The sequence below is a fragment of the Henckelia pumila genome, chromosome 1 (assembly GCF_033568475.1).
Source record: "Henckelia pumila isolate YLH828 chromosome 1, ASM3356847v2, whole genome shotgun sequence".
Taxonomy (NCBI): domain Eukaryota; kingdom Viridiplantae; phylum Streptophyta; class Magnoliopsida; order Lamiales; family Gesneriaceae; genus Henckelia; species Henckelia pumila.
The window spans coordinates 89,714,537-89,733,519 of NC_133120.1; the positions used below are offsets into that span (position 1 = coordinate 89,714,537).

General features: G+C 42.7%; 1 protein-coding gene and 1 non-coding gene across 2 annotated transcripts; both read right to left on the minus strand.

Moving 5' to 3' along the window:
- Window positions 1–324: 324 nt before the first annotated feature.
- On the minus strand, window positions 325–1,050 carry LOC140867979 (uncharacterized). The gene has a single exon (XM_073272899.1). It carries the CDS (start codon window positions 1,048–1,050, stop codon window positions 325–327), a length of 726 nt encoding a protein of 241 aa, XP_073129000.1.
- Window positions 1,051–18,606: 17,556 nt separating this feature from the next.
- Window positions 18,607–18,712, minus strand: LOC140876938 (small nucleolar RNA R71). The gene has a single exon (XR_012149164.1). It is a non-coding gene; the product is annotated as a small nucleolar RNA R71 (small nucleolar RNA).
- Between the last annotated feature and the right edge of the window lie 271 nt (window positions 18,713–18,983).

Below are 18,983 nucleotides of genomic sequence, written 5' to 3' on the forward strand. Positions count from 1 at the left end.
TTGCTGTATTATTCTTTCAATTTCTTGATCTAATTGACGACAGTCCTCCGTCGTATGCCCATACTCATTGTGAAAGTGACAATATTTATCTGATTCCCTGTTACGAGGTCCCTTCTCAGCCCAGGGAGGCCTCTGCGTGAGTTTACGATCGTCACAAATTTGTAAAGCTCGTACTTTGTTCATGCGTAAAGGGGTGAGAGAAGTGAACTCTCCCAACAAAACGGGCCGGAATGGCTGTCCCATTCCCGAGTTATTGTTAGGAACCCTATTGCCCTTTGGACTTTTTGGTCGTTCCCTCTTCACAGCAGCTCTAGAAACCTGTATTTATTCCATGTTGACATATTTCTCCGCTCGGTCGAGTAGTTCCTCGTATGTTTCCGCTGGTCTTTTTATTAGGGATTTGAGAAAATCTTTTGTATCCAGCCCTTGCATGAAGGCACTGATAAGCAGATCTGGTGTCGCAGTGGGTACCTCAAGAGCCAAGGCACTAAACCTGCGGATATATGCTCTCAAATTTTCATGCTCTCTTTGCTTGATTGCGAAGAGACTGAAAGTAGTGGTAGGATGTTTTTTGCTACTGGCGAAGTGGTGCACGAAGGATTTGCTAAAATCCTTGAATTCCTTGATCTCTCTGGGGCGTAACATATTGAACCATTGCTGGGCTGGTCCTATGAGAGTAGTAAGAAAAGCCCGACACTTAATCTGATCAGAATATTTATGCAACAGAGCTGCATTCTCGAAGCGCGCTAAATGGTCTTCAGGATCTCCCTTGCCATCATATTCTCCAACATGAGGCAATTTGAACTGCTTGGGGAGGTCGGCGTCCAATATCTCCTGAGTAAAAGGAATGTTTCTTGTTGTAGTAGCTAGGTACCCGGCCTGTTTTTTCCTTAGCTGCTCCATCTCCTCTTTCAACTTTTTGATCTCATCGAGGTGGGCGTTGTGCTCAGGGTGCAGAGGATTGGCCTCTCCTCTTTCTGCCAAAGCCCTCTGAACAGCCTGAGCTATTAATTCCTCTAAATTTGGGTGATCTCCATTCTGATTAGCCATCGAAACTCTTTTCCTTCAAATTCCCATAGACGGCGCCAATTGATGATGTCGGAATTTTACCTCGGGTTCGGTCTGGTAGAATGGATCCTCCAATTCCTTTATAGAGAAGGTCGGGTCGGGTATGACGAAACTGCACAAGCAACAGCTAGGTCAAAGGGATGCCAAAAGTGTTTTCGGCGTGACCCCTCCGATGCCTAAGTCAGTGTCTTGAAGGCAGAGGGTATGATTAATGCGAAAACTGGGAGATATAAGTGCGTAAAAGTGAGTAATGAATAATGAATAATAATGAATAATTACAACCATAACAGTACCTGTATTTATAGGAGAAAATATAATAAGTTACCTAGTCGAATTATAACATGTCCTGTACTGGGACTCTTCATCCATTGGACCGCCTTCAATTTTATCCCCATCTCATGAATATTTGGAGATGGTCAAACTTATCCACAATGCATGTAAATCCGAGACTTAGAGAAGTCTATCTAGCCCATTAGGGCCCAGCTCTGGTAGGCCCATAAATAACAGCCCAGTTCAAGTCAAGCCCTAACAGGTGTAAAACTGGGCTGGACCTTGCCTAATGATTATAATTCAATAATTGGGCCAACCCTCATAAACCCATAACGAACGGATTCGGGTTAAAATAATTTCACGGGGTATCAATATATTTATGGCTTCGTAGCAATGACACCAATGTAATGTTTGCTTATACTGCCAATAGCGATTCAATAAAAAATTGGTGTATTTGTATGTGCTCATGCACAATCTTCTGCCCCTCTCTAAGCACTTTTGATTGTATTCATCGCAAAAATTTAATAATTTTTTTTTAAATGACAGATATTTTCACATAATCTTGCATATTTATTTTTTCATTACTTTTATTGACATTTGTAAACATTTTTTAGAACCTTATGAATTTTGTAATTCAAAATTTTGATTTTTATTTAGTTCTTAGAATTAGTAATCGAGTGTCAAAAACTTCTATTTAGATTTTTTTAAAATAATTATATTTTTATTCAATATATGTAAACTCAAAACGCGAATATAACAGAAATAATATACTAAGAACGAAGTAAGATCGAAGGCACTACACCAGATAAGCAAACCGAGGCCTGTAACTAGTACAGTTTCCTTAAAACAGATTCGTCCCCTCCTGAGTGTGCTTTGACGATTACACGGACGTCTGTCTCCCAGGATACAACGGAGAAACCTTGTAGAAACCTAGCACGAAGGCACTACATCGGCGAACTGAGAATGTACCTGAACAGTATCACGACAGAGGAGGAATGCAAGAGCAGCAGCGTAGCAGAGTGCAGGAATTGCAGAGAATCTGAGGGCTCGAAATTCTGTGTGTTCTGAAGGACTACATACTGCCTCTATTTATAGGGGCACACTGTCTAGGCGGACAGTCACAAGCTGGGCAGATGGAAGGCCAAAGATTGGCAGATGAAACACCAAAATTCTGGCATCTGAAGCACCATCCAGCTGAAGGGTCTCATCCAGAATCTTCTCAGGGCATGTGGAAGGTTAAAAATCAAAAATAAAATAGCAAAAGGTGGCCAACACTGGGTAGGAAATTTTGCCTTGATTAGTCCGACATTCGACGCACCCAGGTCGCGCTCGTACGCTTGCACACAAGTCAAGCCTTTTCCAGCGCGCGCCCGCGCGCCTGCGCCCCTTTTTGGGCAAGGCTTCATGCGCGCCCGCGCCTCATCAGGCATGGCCGCGCATGAGCCAGGGCGCCGTGCGTGCCCACGCCTGATGAGGCGCGGCCGCACGGGCCCTGCTTTTTTTTTTTTTTTTTTTAAAAGTGTGTTGGCTTTTATTGCTTGCTTAATTTAATTACTCCTTTAATTGATGTTTAGAACCGAGGTCTCACATTAAGTGGTATCAGAGCGATAAGTTCCTGGAAATTGTTCTAGAAGTGTGCGGGGTAGATCGAGTCCGCTTGACCTTAAATTCTCGCATGTGATTGATTAATTCTATGATTACAGAATATGCAAGCATGCTTTATGAATTGAAAATTTATTTGAATTACGTGACTTGATGATTCAAATTAATAAAGCATGACTTGATTGAAATATGAACTGTATTCATGCATTGATCTGAGTTCCATCTATCGAATTGGGAAGATGATCAGAGGTTCGTGACACTGAAATGGTGAGATGTGTATTGTATTATCCGTGTTCTAACCCCTGTCAATTTAGATGGGTACTCGAAGAAGGCTAGACATGAATACTCCACCGATTACTCCTGCGACAGAAACTCCTCCGGTTATGACTCCTCCGGTGGTACAGATGGATGACACGATCACGCCTATGGAAGCCTTACTGTAGAGGTTCCAATCTTTTAGGCCGCCGTATTTGAATGGGAAGGAAAATCCGGTCGATTGCGAGAGTTGGTTGGAAGATGTTGATCAGCTCTTTGAGTCGCTTGACTACTCTGACGACCGCAGGGTTAGATTGATTATGCATCAACTTCAGGGAGTGGCAAAGAGTTGGTGGATGACTACCAAAAGAGCCAAAGAGAATAAAGGTACGACAATTACTTGGGCACTTTTTAGAGCAGAGTTCTATAAGAGATTATTTCCAGTTTCCTATCGAAAGGATAAAGGTGCCGAGTTTGCAAATTTGAGGCAAGGTAGTATGAGTATCGAGGACTATGTTGCAAAGTTTGACAGTTTATTGAGGTTCGCTCTGCATATTGCCGACAATGAGGAGGCAAAAGCAGACCAGTTCATTAACGGTTTGCACCCTGACATCTTTATTCTGGTGAATACTGGGAGGCCAGATAACTTTTCTGATGCGATGGATCAGGCAAAGGGAGCAGAAGCGGGACTGATGAGGAAGAGGGAGAATCAGTACCAGCCTCAACAGCAACAACAGATGCAGTATCAGAATCAACCGCCGATGAACGAGGGTAGTAGCAGTGGTGGTAACAAGAAGAACTATTTCCATCACAAAGGGAAACAGTTCAAGAAGTCGGGGAGCACTTCTTCGAGCTCGAGTGGCTCGAGGCAGTTTTGTTCTGGACAGGGTTCAGGATCATCTGGAGCTTTGTGTAGCAAGTGTGGAGGACGACACTCCAGTGAGCATTGCAGAGGAATCTTTGGGAACTGTTACATCTGCCAGCAGACAGGGCATTATGCCAGACAGTGTCCACAGAAAGCTTCTGACCAGACTCAGAGTGGGAATACCTCTCGACAGTCATCTCAGCCTGGGAGATAGGCTACTGCAGTTCACTCGTTCCAACCTCAGCAGCAGAACCGTCAGGGAGGTAATCAAAGTTTGAACCAACCTCCTAGACAGCAGGCGAGAATGTACGCTCTGAATGAGGATCAGGCTCAGGCTGAACCTGATGATGTTATTGCAGGTAATTGTATGATCTTTGATTGTCCTGCTAATATTTTGATAGATACATGTGCTTCTCACTCTTTCATATCTGAGAAATTTGTGTCGATGCATGCGTTGCCTTTTGAGCCTTTACCTGCTGTAGTTTCTGTTACTTCACCTTTGGGTGGAGGAATTGTTTCGAAGAACTTTGTTAGAAATTGTGGATTGAGTTTTGAAGGAAATTTGATCGAATTCGACTGTATTGTACTTGGTTTGTCTGAATTTGACTATAGTTGGCATAGATGTTTTGACTAAGTACATGGCTACAGTAGATTGTTTTCAGAAGATAGTCCATTTCAGACCAGAGATGTCAGATGAATGGAGATTCTTTGGTAAGGGTTCTCGTTCTAAAATTCCTTTGATATCTGTCTTATCTATGACTATATTATTACAGAGAGGAGCCGAAGGATTCCTTGTTTATGCGATCGATATTCTGAAGTCTAGCCCTGAGTTGAACGATATACCAGTGGTTAGAGAATTCCCTGATGTGTTTGTAGATGAAATTCCGGGATTGCCGCCGACTAGGGAGATGGAATTTAGCATTGATTTGACGACAGGTACTCAGCCAATTTCGAAAGCTCCGTACCGAATGGCTCTGATCGAATTGAAGGAACTGAAGGAGCAGCTGGAAGACTTGATTTCCAAGGGATACATTCGACCCAGTGTATCGCCTTGGGGTGCTCCTGTCCTGTTTGTTAGAAAGAAAGATGGCTCGATGCATCTCTGCATTGACTACCGCCAACTGAATCAGGCGACAGTTAAGAACAGGTATCCTTTACCGCGTATTGATGACCTTTTTGACCAGTTGCAGGATTCTTGTATCTATTCGAAGATAGATTTGAGGTCTGGGTATCATCAACTAAGAGTTCGAGAAGAAGATGTCCCTAAGACTGTGTTTCGAACGAGGTATGGCCACTTTGAATTTCTTGTCATGCCTTTCGGTTTGACGAACGCCCCAGCGGTCTTTATGGGGTTGATGAACCGAATCTTTTAGCGTTTTCTTGATGAGTTTGTGATAATCTTTATTGACGATATCTTGATCTACTCTAAGAGCCGTTCCGAGCATGCAGATCATTTGAGAACTATTTTACAGATTTTGAGAACCGAACAGTTATTCGCCAAGCTTTCGAAGTGCGAGTTTTGGCTTGATAGAGTTGTCTTTCTGGGGCACATTATTTCAGGAGATGGGATTGCTGTTGATCCCAGCAAGATAGAAGCAGTGATGAATTGGCGCATGCCGACTTCTGTGCCAGAGATTCGAAGTTTTATGGGCTTAGCGGGGTACTATCGCAGATTTATTCAGGGTTTCTCTTCTATTGCGAATCCTATTACCCAGCTGACTCAGAATAATGCTCCTTTTCTATGGACAGATGATTGTGAATCCAGTTTTGTTGAGTTGAAGAAGAGATTAACCAGTGCTCCGATTCTTTCTATTCCATCTGGTTCCGGAGGTTTCACAGTTTATTGCGATGCTTCTCATCTTGGTCTCGGATGTATTCTTATGCAAAGGAAGCACGTGATAGCTTATGCGTCAAGGCAGTTGAAACCGCACGAGACTTGCTATCCAGTTCATGATCTTGAACTAGCTGCTATCGTTTTTGCCTTGAAGATCTGGTGTCACTACTTGTACGGTGAGTATTTTGAGATCTTTTCGGATCATAAGAGTCTTAAGTACTTATTTTCACAGTCTGAGTTGAATATGAGGCAGAGGAGATGGCTAGATTTATTGAAGGACTTCGACTGCGAGATTAAGTATTACCCGGGGAAGTCGAATGCAGCTGCCGATGCTTTGAGTCGTAAGCTTTGCTCTTGATCTCTTTCGACGATTGGTGTTTCTCGATTGATAGACGACTGTTGCACTTCTGGGTTGGAGTTTGAGTCAGATAGAAATCCGATCAGAGTTTGTGCGATTCAGGCCGAGCCAGAGTTGTTTGTGTCGATCAGAGAAGCACAGAAATCAGATGAGAGTATTCAGAATTCGTTAGAGAAGGTTAGATCTGGACACCAGTCTGAGTTTCAGGTCAGGGATGATGTTTTATTTGTGAATAGCCGTATTGTTGTGCCTGAGATTGATGAGTTAAGACAACGTATTCTGAGAGAGGCGCATTGCAGTCGGTTCAGTGTTCATCCAGGAGGCCGAAAGATGTATAACGACTTGAAGAGTCAGTTCTGGTGGAAGAAGTTAAAGAAGCATGTGGTGAGGTTTGTATCTCGTTGTTTGAACTGTCAGCAGGTTAAAGCTGAGAGAAAGAGACCAGGTGGGCTTCTGCACAGTCTGTCTATTTCGGAATAGAAATGGGATCATATTTCGATGGATTTCGTCACGAAACTACCCCGATCTGTTCGAGGATGCGATGTCATTTGGGTAGTGATTGACCGTTTGACAAAGTCTGCTTGTTTCATTCCGTATCGGATGACATACCGACACGATCAGATGGCAGAGTTGTATGTTAGAGAGATTGTCAGATTGCACGGTGTGCCGAGATCGATTGTTTCAGACCGAGATCCTCGGTTTACTTTCCATTTCTGGCATAGTCTACAGGAAGCCCTTGGTACTAGATTGCACTTGAGTACAGCTTATCATCCTCAAACCAACGGTCAATCAGAGCGGATGATTCAGACTCTAGAGGATATGCTGCGAGTAGTGGTGCTTGAATTTGGCACTACTTGGCAAGATTCATTGCCTCTCGTTGAGTTTTTGTACAACAACAGCTTCCAGACGAGTATAGGAATGGCACCATTCGAAGCATTGTACGGAAAGAAGTGCAGATCTCCTCTGTACTGGGATGAGATATCTGAGTCCCCAGACTTGGGACCAGATATGATTCGTGATATGGCTGAGCAGGTGAAGATTATTCGATTGAGAATGAAGACTGCTCAGGACCGACAAGCGAAGTATGCAAATATCCGATGCAGACCTCTATCTTTTGATCAGGGTGACCGAGTATTCTTGAAGATTTCTCCGTTTAGAGGTACTGTTAGATTTGGAAAGAGAGGGAAGTTGGCACCGATATTCATCGGTCCGTATGAGATTTTACAGAAGATAGGCGATCTAGCCTACCGTTTAGCACTTCCTCCTTCTTTATCTGGTATTCACGACGTCTTTCACGTCTCGATGTTGAGGAAATACCATCCCGATCCTTCTCATGTGCTTTAGCCTGATGAAGCCGAACTTGATGGAACTCTGAGTTACTTTGAGAGACCGATTCAGATCCTTGACAGAAAGGAAAAACAGCTCAGAACCAAAACGATTCCTTTGGTGAAAGTTCAGTGGAGTCGTCATGGAGTCGAAGAAGCGACTTGGGAGACAGAATCTGATATGAGGCAGAGATTTCCAGACTTTTTTGTATGATGTGAGTTCTTAATTCTGTTCTTGAATTCTTAATTATCTTCTTATGAGTTGATATCGATGATTTCGAGGACGAAATCTTTTCTTAGAGGAGGAGAATTGTAACGCCCCGTTTTTATCTTAATTGATGTTATTTGAGATAATCAGTGATTTCAGAATTCGAGACCGGACTTTTTATTGATCAGGGTCTATTTTGCAATTTTGGGAATTTTCAGGGACTAAAACGCAAAAAGTGAGTTTGTTATATTATTGAAGGCTTGACTAAGTCTCTTAGCACTTCATCATCCCCTCCAACCCGGTTTCTCTCCATTGAAGGCGAGAAAGCTTTCTTCCAAGCTTTTGTGATTTCGATTCTAGCTCGATCCGTCCGATAGAATTGATTTCTGACTTGATATCTACGATCACGACGACGAGTGCTCCGTTTGAAAGTAAGTTTTTCTCCGATCAGATACATTATAGTTTTTGGATGTTGTTAGAATCATTAGAGATTCGAGTATGTTGTTCTTGGCAGAGTTCTGATCGTTTATTATCTGTCGGTTTTGAATTAGAGCGACGAACAGAATTGTTATGATTTTTCTTGTCATTTTCGAAAATCTTGATTTTGAGATGTGTTGATATTGTGTTGGGTTTGATATTTGAGGATTGGAATGAGTTTTTTGAGTTGTTGTTTAGCTGTCTGCATTTTCGGTTTGGTCAGTTTACAGTCGTTATGCCGTCAGTTTGAGTTTTGGATATCGTTTCGATGTTTTAAGTTATACCGAGCTTAGTATGAGTTTTGATTTCGATTTTGATCGCTATGACTTCTTCTGATAGATTGATTTGAAGTCTTTGGAGTTGCGAGTCTTGCAGTCTTGATCAGTTTGGAAGAGTTGAGCCGGTATAGTATCGATGTCCTTCTTTATCGATTGATTTAACTTGACTTGGATATTGATTGAGGAATTGTTGTTTTTAGATTGAAGTTTTGGAACGTCAAAGAAGAGGTATAAGATGACTTTGGAATGGAATATGACGATTAACTTGAATCTGAATTGATTCGAGTGTCCTAGAAGAAATCACATACTGCATATTTTGACTGCTTATTTGATTATATGATTGAATTTATTTTGAGTGCATGAGATTACATATGCATTCATATTGAAACTTGATTTATTCAGATTGAATTAGACGATCTAGGGATTGTAGTCGAGTAGCTTGGTAGGCTATTTACTACCTTGTCGAGTAGCTCACTATAATGCCCTTGAGTCTAGAGGATTAAAGCATGCCACGTCCACCTCGAGAGGGAAGTCGGTGTGATTGTAGGATGTTTTAACCTCGGGATCCCAAACCAAAGAAAGAAAAAAGAATTCCAATTGATTATTTGAGTCTGATAATTCAAAAGTTTTAAAGACATGCATATCATTTTAATTTAGTACTTGAATAGATTAATTGATAATATGAGGAATGAATTCATAGTATGATTTGATATGTTTATTTGATTGCATGTTAGTCTCTTTTACTGGGAATATTATTCTCACCGGATTATCCGGCTGTTGTATTTGTTTGTATGTGTACTTGGCAACAGGTGGGGCAGGACCAAGTCAGAAGAGACATGGTTAGCTTTGAGGAAAAGATGTAGAAGTGAGACTCGGTCTAGAAGTCGATTCCAGCATGTCAATCTAGTATATGTTAGAACATGTTTAGTTATCGAACTTCATCGTTATATTGTTTTTGCATGATCTCGACTTTGGTTTGTTTGTTGAACTCCAGAACTCCTGTTTTAAATGGAGGAACCAAGTTGTAACGCATGTTTATATTTCGGAGTATTGTATGGCTTGATGTCCTTGTTTTTGGCGATTCTAGCATCGGAGTAGCCAGGGAGGCGCGCCCGCGCGCCTGCGCCCCTTTTTGAGCAGGGCGTCATGCGCGGCCGCGCATGAGCCAGGGCGCCGTGCGTGCCCGCACCTGATGAGGCGCGGCCGCGCGGGCCCTGCTTTTAAAAAAAAAAGTGTGTTGGCTTTTATTTCTTGCTTAATTTAATTACTCCTTTAATTGATGTTTAGAACCGAGGTCTCACAGTCGCGGAGGCCATGAAACATTTTTTGGCAATGCAACAGCATAACTTGGGAAACAATCCAAATGTAAATGGTGAATTACCTCCTCCTCAACACCAAGAAAGGAGACGCACACTAGAAGAAGAAGTTGGAACGAACAGGGTACCAAACCCCAGTGCAAGAAGGGAAACAGTGTTCCATGAGGAGGAGGTAAATAGCCACGGGCCCGTGCGCCCCGGAATTCGGACTGAGGAGAAAGTGCTCTAGCAATCTTACCAGCCCGGCGTAGCCCATTCACTACTGCTATCTTAGCCGAGGTACTGACAGCTGGAGTAAAAATATCAAGTCTGCCAAAGTACGATGGTTCAGGAGATCCTCAGGGTCATCTCGATAGGTTTTATGCAAAAGCCGATCTATATGACTTCAGTGATGCCGCGTACTGCAAAATCTTCCGGACTACGCTGACTAATCGCGCACTGGCGTGGTTCAATAAACTCCCAGCAGGAAGCATTGCAAGCCTGGAACAACTTACTCAACGTTTTCTTCATCAGTTCTCCATTAATCGAAAATACCCTAAGACTGCATCATACCTGTTCTCGGTTGTGCAAAAAGAAGGAGAGAGCTTGAGAGAGTATGTGCAACGTTTCACTCAGGCTGTTCACGAAGTCCCGCATGTCAATCATGATCTCTTGGCAGGAATTATGCAACAAAACCTCCGTCATCGGAAGTTTAAGGAATCCATAGCGGGAAAACCCCCAAGCACCTTGGAAGAATTACTGGAAAGAGCCGAGAAGTATACACGCATTGAGGAGACTATCGATCCACGCTATTTAGGGAAAATAAAAAGAGAAGAAGAAAAACCAAGAGAAGGCCGAAAAGAAGAGAAACGAGGATTCCAAGGCCCTCGTCCTCAGCAGGTACCCCTAAATGCGCGCTTGGCTGATATATTGGTGGTTGCGGAAAAGCAAGGTTTGCTGCAACCTCCGAGGCCAATGAAATACAACACAAAGCGACTGAAATCTGACAAATATTGCCACTTTCACAAAGACAAAGGACATTCTACCGAAGACTGTTATAGTTTGAGAACAGAAATAGAGAAGCTGATCAAACGTGGCTATTTAAAAGACTTCGTGAGTAAGTCTCACCACCAACAACGAGACAACAAGACTTATGAAGACCGCCGAAACAGAGAACCCCCAAAGAATCATGAGAAGCAAGAAAATCATAATTGAGATTTCCATGAGAACATGCCGACTGGAGGGGTTATCGCTGTTATAACCGGGGGACCAGCTTGCGGAGATTCAAATAGAGCAAGGAAGACTCTTCTTCGTAATGCTTCTAGGGGGAATAACTGTCCTCACCCTAACCAAGCCCAAGTCGTGTGTGAAATATCAAAAATATCAAAAGAAATGACATTCACTGAGTCAGATAGGGAATACCCTTTAGTTGAGCACAATGACGCATTGGTTGTCTCCGCTACAATATCCAACTTTTGGGTGAAAAAGATGTTGGTTGACTCAGGCAGTTCAGCAGATATCATTTTTCTTAATGCATTTGTTAAAATGGGGATAGACAATGCACAACTAACGCCCATCAGCACCCCTTTAGTTGGATTTTCTGGAGAAGTAGTGGAAGCACTAGGAGAGATCACACTTCCTCTCTCGCTAGGATCGTATCCGAGAAGAGTTACAAAAATGGTAAAGTTCTTGGTAGTAAATGCATCCTCTGCATATAACGTGATACTGGGGCGCCCGAGTCTAAATATGTTCCAAGCCATAGGATCAACCTATCATATGAAGTTGAAGTTTCCAACGTCAGAAGGAGTTGGAGAGGCTGTTGGTGATAGCAGGTTGGCTCGGGAGTGTCATGCTAACATCCTGTGAGACCCAGCCAATTGCAAGAAAAGGTCAAGGGTGGACGAGATATCAACTCAAAAGAGAAGGCATCTACAGACAGATGAGCCCAAAAATGATAGAATACATACTATCGATAGTGAAGTCGAGAAAGTAAAACACTTAGAGGCAACCGAAGCGCTCAAAAGAATAGAGGTAACTCCAGGAAGTCTCGGTAGAACTCTTAAGATTGGAACGGAGATGTCTGCTGAAGTAGAACAGACGATAACAACGTTCCTCAGGGAAAATGCAGATGTATTCGCCTGGGAAGGTGAACCCTTACCAGGAATACCTCATGAGTATGCCCTCCATCAACTTAATGTGGACCCCAGGATAAAGCCAGTAAAGCAAAAGAAACGATCTTTTGGAGCAGAAAAGAACAAACATATTACGGCCGAAGTAGAAAAACTGGTGAAGACCAAGTATGTCAGGCCAGTCTCCTATCCCGAATGGCTAGCAAATGTGGTGCTTGTTCCCAAACCCGGAGGTAAGTGACGTCTATGCATAGACTTCACCGATTTAAACAAGGCTTGCCCCAAAGATCTCTTTCCCTTGCCACGAATCGACTTGTTGGTTGATTCCACCGCCGGATGTGAGTTGCTCAGTTTTTTGGATGCTTACCAAGGGTACAATCAGATAGGTTTAGCTCCTGAAGATCAAGAAAAAGCAAGCTTCATTACTGATCAAGGTATCTATTGCTATGAAGTAATGCCTTTTGGGTTGAAAAATGCTGGGGTCATGTATCAAAGATTGGTAAACAAAATGTTCGAGAAATTGATCGGCGGAGTATGGAGGTCTATATCGATGATATGTTGATAAAAAGCGTTATAGCTCTCAAGCATGTGGAAGATCTCAAAGAATGTTTTGAGATATTGAGGAAATACAAAATGAAGTTAAACCCCAAAAAATGTTCTTTTGGGGTTCGAGGAGGAAAATTATTAGGATACATGGTTTCCCAGCGAGGAATAGAGGCGAACCCTGAGAAAATTAAAGCAATCCTAAGCATGGCGCCCCCCAAGAGCATAAAAGGGATGCGGGAGTTAGCAGGAAGGATGGCCGCCTTGAACCGTTTTATTTCCAGATCGGCTGACAGAGGGTTGCCATTCTTCAAAGTCCTAAGGCAGGGAAAAGGTTTTCGTTGGACCGAAGAATGTCAGCATGCTTTCGAAGACTTAAAAAAGTACTTAGCGGCATCACCATTGCTCGTGAAACCAAGAGACGGAGATACCCTTTTACTCTACTTGGCAATATCGACTGAATCAATCAGCGCAGTTCTGACGGTGGACAGGGAACGAGAACATAAACCTGTGTACTACATAAGCAAAGTATTGCAAGGCGCCGAGCTCCGATACACTAACATCGAGAAGTTGGCCTTAGCATTAGCAGTGGCAGGAAGAAAGCTGCGTCCCTACTTTTTATCCCACCAGGTGGTCGCACTAACAAATCACCCTTTGAAGAGAATATTGTCCAGCCCAGAGGCATCTGGAAGGATGAACAAATGGGCCGTCGAGCTAAGTGAGTATGAGATTGAATATCACCCACGCCCCGCCATTAAAGCACAAGTTCTAGCAGACTTCATAGTAGAAATGGAAACCAATGGCGCAGGAGTTTCAGCTCCCACTTGGACGATCCACGTAGATGGATCCTCCACGTCCGGAGGGAGTGGAGCAGGAGTGTTAGTAGAGAGTCCACAGGGAGATCAGTTCCAGTACGCCATCAAATTTCAGTTTTCAACATCAAACAATGAAGCAGAATACGAAGCAATTTTCATGGGAATAGAACTGGCTTTAGCGGCAGGGGCTGAAAAGCTGATCGCCTATAGCGATTCACAACTCATAGTCAATCAAGTTCAAGGGAACTATGAAGCCAAAGAAGATAGTATGAAGGAGTACTTATCAAAAGTGAAGGACCTTCTTGTTCGTTTAGAGAATTTTGAAATCAAACAAATTCCTCGAGCTGAAAATGAAATAGCAGATCAACTGGCCAAATTCGGCAGCTCCGCGACAGAAATTAATAGCAGGACAATTACGTTCATCACATGTGATAAAAAGGAAATAGGAACTGGAAGTCTTAACATCCTGTGTGCAAATCAGAGTGAGCCAAGTTGGAATGATGAAATCATCAAGTACCTGTCAGAAGGAGAACTTCCCCCAGAGCAAGACAAAGCAAGAAAGCTTAGGGTAAGAGCCGCTTGATTCACTCTAATATACGAAAAACTGTACAAGAGGGGGTACTCTCAGCCATACTTGAAATGTCTTGCACTTGCTCAGGCAGACTACGTACTCAGGGAAATCCACGAAGGAATTTGTGGAAACCATTTGGGAGGTAAAGCGTTGGCAGGAAAAGCACTCCGACAAGGATACTTTTGGCCTACAATGAGGCAAGATGCGCTCGAGCTAGTAAAACGATGTAGGCCGTGCCAAGAACATGCTAATCTTCAGCATCTACCAGCAACAACGCTTCAACCACTCGAAAGCCCATTGCCTTTTGCTCAATGGGGAGTGGGCCTAGTAGGGCCTTTTCCTCTCGCTGCAGGGCAAAGAAAGTTTCTCATCGTAGTTGTCGACTACTTTACTAAATGGGTCGAAGCAGAGCCACTTGCGAAAATTTCTGAGAAAGAGGTGATTAATTTTCTATGGAAAAATATAGTTTGCCGATTCGGAATTCCGAGAGCACTAGTGTCTGACAACGGCACTCAGTTTTCCGGTGCCAAGTTGAGGGAATGGTGCCTAGGGCTGTCCATCCAACAATTCTTCACTTCCGTCGGGCATCCACAAGCCAACGGACAGACCGAAGTAACCAATCGAACTATCCTGCAACATATCAAGACTCGAATTGGGGAGGCCAAGGGAAAATGGGTTGACGAACTACCCAGTGTCCTGTGGGCGTACAGGACCACTCCGCGAAGCTCGACAGGAGAATCTCCCGTTCAGCCTGGCCTATGGGGCCGAAGCCATTGCCCCTGCAGAAATCGGAGAAGAATCACTAAGGATAAAGCATTACAATGCAGAGGGAAACCAGTAGGATTTACGGGAATCCTTAGACCTCATTGAGGAGCTTAGAGAAGGGGCATCAGTACGAGCCGCAAGGCACAGAGCACGGATGTCAAGGGCATATGACCACCGAGTAAAACAACGAACTTTCCAGGTGGGAGACCTGGTAATGAGAAGAGCCGATGTTTTACACCCCGTAGGAAATCTGGATCCAAAGTGGGAAGGACCATATAAAGTAATCAAAATCGCCCGAGAAGGAGCTTATTGCCTTCAGCATTCGAACGGGAAGGTGTTGCCTAGAACATGGAATGTGGCAAACTTAAAGAAATATTTCCAGTAACCCATAGCTGTTTTTCCTTTTTAGCTAAGCAACAAGAGTAATAGTTCCGTAGTTGTAATACGTTTTCATATTAATAAAAGTTTTTGTAAAAACATCGCATCATGCTTTCTCCCTTCACAAAACTACATGAGCAAATCACACATGTTTATTCATGTACTTAAAGCATTTTTAATCGTCACTAAACCCTGGTCGTAAAAAAACAAGTCACCTAAAGCATAAGAGGCCAGCCCAGCCCAGCTAAGGTACTTTGACACTGTAAGAGGTCAAGACGAATAGGAAGCCCCCACCACCCATGAGGTAGGTGTACGCTTTTCCAAGAGACACGACAAACCTTGGGAACCTGATCAATTCCCAAGTACTAGCGAGAGTATAAAAATAAGGAAATATTTCGAAGCAAGCATAGAATAAACCAAGATATATAGCAAAATATAACAAAAACCAGCTCCAAAAAACAGACACAAAGTATAAAAACATCGGAATATCGCTCTCGCAGGAGCTGGAAAGAGATTATGATAGAAATTCCAAAAAACGCAAAATCGTCTAAAGGACAACTCTCTACACATGAAATAAATATCATGGAAAACCAGGAGCATCATCTCCCTAGAGGGAGTTCAAAGCCTCTATAATCTCGAAGTCACCAAAATCATCAAGGGGCGCAGCTACCCTCGGCATATCAGTCGGTCCCATGTCAGGATCTGGAAAACCAGGGCCAATCATCTTGACCACATTCTCCGGAACATGCTGCTCGCGAAGAATCCGGCGGCTCTCCAGTATCAACTCATCGTGAATCGCATAGGCACGCCGAAAAACTTCCTCCTCAAAAGCAGCGGAGGCGCAAAACAATTCAACAGCCCTCTCCTCCAAACTCCTCTGCAACTGCAACCCCGGAGGGGAAGACAAAAACCCAGCTCCAGTCTGCACCTCAGTATAGTGCCTCTCATAAAGAGCACTAATCTCAGAACGAAGAGTCTCCCCCTCCTTTTCCTTCACACCAAGCTTCTCCGGCCACTGACGGAGTTCTTCCTTAATGCTAGCATTCTCCCCTCCCAAACGGAGAATCTCCTCCTTCGCCCTAACCTCCGAAGCTTCAAGCCAAACAACATCTTCCTTCAGTTTGTCCAACTCCTTCAGAATCTTGGCCTCGTCAGCCCGAGCTTTGTCTTCTCGAGCCTCCAGAGCTCGTATAGCGGACAAAATATGAAGCCAATAGAGAAAAATAAATAAGAACATTATTGATAATATCAAGATAAGTGAAATAAACTCTTCAGGAATACCTGACAAGAGCCAAGGGCAATAGAGTGGTGTAGGATCGAGGAGGATCGAGGGATCAAATGGTTCAAATAATGATCCCCCACTATCTTGGCCCCCCGCCTAAGGCCAATCTCAAAATCACTAGAGTCCCAGAAGGACTCTGCACCATCCCTTTTCACCCCGTCAAGAATCAAGGGGTGGGATCTCGCCTTCCTCGCCGAAGAGGATGAAGCCTCCCGAAGTTTCTTCGCAGGATTAGCAGGAAGGACTTCACCCCCTTTTTTACCCTCCTCCATCGGCCTCTTTCCCGCCCCCCTCCGGTGCTCATGATAAGTGCATTTTGTGCACTTAATTTGTATATGGTTTTACTTGACTTTTGAAATTTATTGGTAGATATTGCGTGAAATTGTTGTTGTTTTTGTGGTTATAGGAAGTTATGGATTTTGATGTGTTCAAGTGGAAATAAGCTTACAAGATGGAAGTCTACAAGGAAATTCAAGAGTTGGAAAAGTGAAGAAAAAAAGCTGAAAACGAGCAAGAGGCGCGCCCGCCCTATCCTTAGGCGCGCCCGCGCCGTCGATGAAATTTTTAAAGTATGTTTTGCGAGTTGAGAGGGCGCCCGCCCTATCCTAGGCGCGCCCGCGCCGTCGTCTGATTGGAATTTTAGAGTCCGATTGTTTATGGAAACTTGGGGGATATCTTTGGTATTTTTTTGGACGATTGTTAGGTAATATTTAAGGGATTTTTCGGAGTCATAGTAGGGATCTATCAGCCACCAATACACACAATATTCGAGAGAGCACTTCTGTGAGTTTTTTGGAGTTGAAGAACTGAAGATTGCTTGGAACGAAGACGAAGACTTTTCGACCGGACACGGAAGAAAGACTACGGCTTTGTTTCTTCTTTTTAGTTTCTTTGATTGTTGAATTATGTTTGAGATATTAAACATGATTTGGTTTTTATTGAATTCGAGCATGAACTAAACTTTTCTAGTCTAGAGGTTGACGTAGCTTAGTTGAGACCTATTCATGAATCTTTGATTTTAATGAATTGAATTTCTATAGATTAATTGTGTTTCTAGAATTGAATATCTTCTTAATTTATTGGCCATAAATTGAGTTGTTATATTTACTTAGAATCATTGCTCGGGAGAGGGGATTTTGAGTAGGATCAATAGGAACTACACTGTTAATTGTTTATATAGCTCGGGAGAGTATATAGCTTTAATAGAACCTTTAAGGAACATCATTTTACACATATCACTACATCTAGATTTTAAATAGGGATATTGAAATCGAATTGTAAGTTGATACACTCTATTTATTGCTCGGGAGAGGGGAATAGAATACTCTAAGTGTTTTTGGTTATTAATCGAAGGAAATTCATAAAATAGATTAATTAGGATTGAATATTGTCGAGACCAAGTGAAATCAAAACCTCTGGACTATTTTTCTCTGATTGATAATTCCTCAAAATTTGTGTGTGTGTGAGCTGAATAATTTCTATTTATTTATTTTAGTTATTCTGCAAAACTCTTGAAGTTTGATTTTCTAGATAAAATTAAGACTATTTTAATTACAAGTATTGAATCTTTTCATTTTACTCCTTGTGGGATCGACACTCTTTCTTTCACTATACTAAAACTTGACACTCGTACGCTTGCGAGGAAAATTCACTACAAGTTTTTGGCGCCGTTGCCGGGGAGTAATTTTGATTATTTTTAATCTTGTTACCAATTAGTCAAAGTTTTAATTTAGAGTTTTTTTTTCTTATTTTAATTTAAGTACTAATAAATTGCTATTGTTCGTAATTACAGTTTATGCGAAGATCTCAAAGTGCGAATTATTTGCTCTTTGATCCAGAGATTGAACGAACTGCAAGAGCTTTGAGAAAAGCTAGGAGAGAAGAACAATTAAACATGGCTGAAGAAGATGTCAATGAATTGCCTTTGGTGCCAATTAGAGATCATTTCAGGCCAACGATCCAGGCTCACTATTCTGGAATCGCTAGAGGGACAATAAATGCCAACTTCGAGTTGAAGCCGGCCTTAATCAACATGGTTCAGCAGAACCAATTCAATGGAACTGCCACAGCTGATCCTCATTTACACTTGCGCACTTTTCTAGAGATTACTGATACTATTAAAATAAATGGTGTTTCTGAGGATACAATACGCTTACGTTTGTTTCCTTTTTCTCTTAGGGACAAAGCACGGAGTTGGCTGCAGGCATTGCCACTAGGACGCATAACAACTTGGGAGGGCATGGCTGTGAAATTCTTAGAGAAATTCTTTCCACCATCCAAGGCAACCCAGCTAAAGATTGAGATCAGTACCTTCCAACAGCATGATTCTGAACAGCTATATGAGGCATGGGAAAGGTACAAAGATTTGTTAAGGCGTTGTCCTAATCATAATATTGCAGATTGGGAAGAAATAGAGTTTTTCTACAATGGATTAAATACGCATACAAGAATGTCGGTGGACTCTGCTGCTGGAGGTACTATATTTTCCAAGGACCCCGTTCAAGCTTATGATATGCTAGAACAGATGACTATCAATAGTTATCAATGGCCATCTGAACGTACGGGAGTCAAGAGGGGAGTGTACAGTGTGGATCCTCTTACATCCATTACTGCACAGTTATCTGCGTTGAGTACACAAGTGGCTTCTCTGAACAAGGTAAATATC

What these genes read in the sequence shown, in the direction of transcription:
- LOC140867979 (XM_073272899.1), bottom strand. Translation starts at nt 1,050, where the DNA reads ATGGCTAATCAGAATGGAGATCACCCAAATTTAGAGGAATTAATAGCT.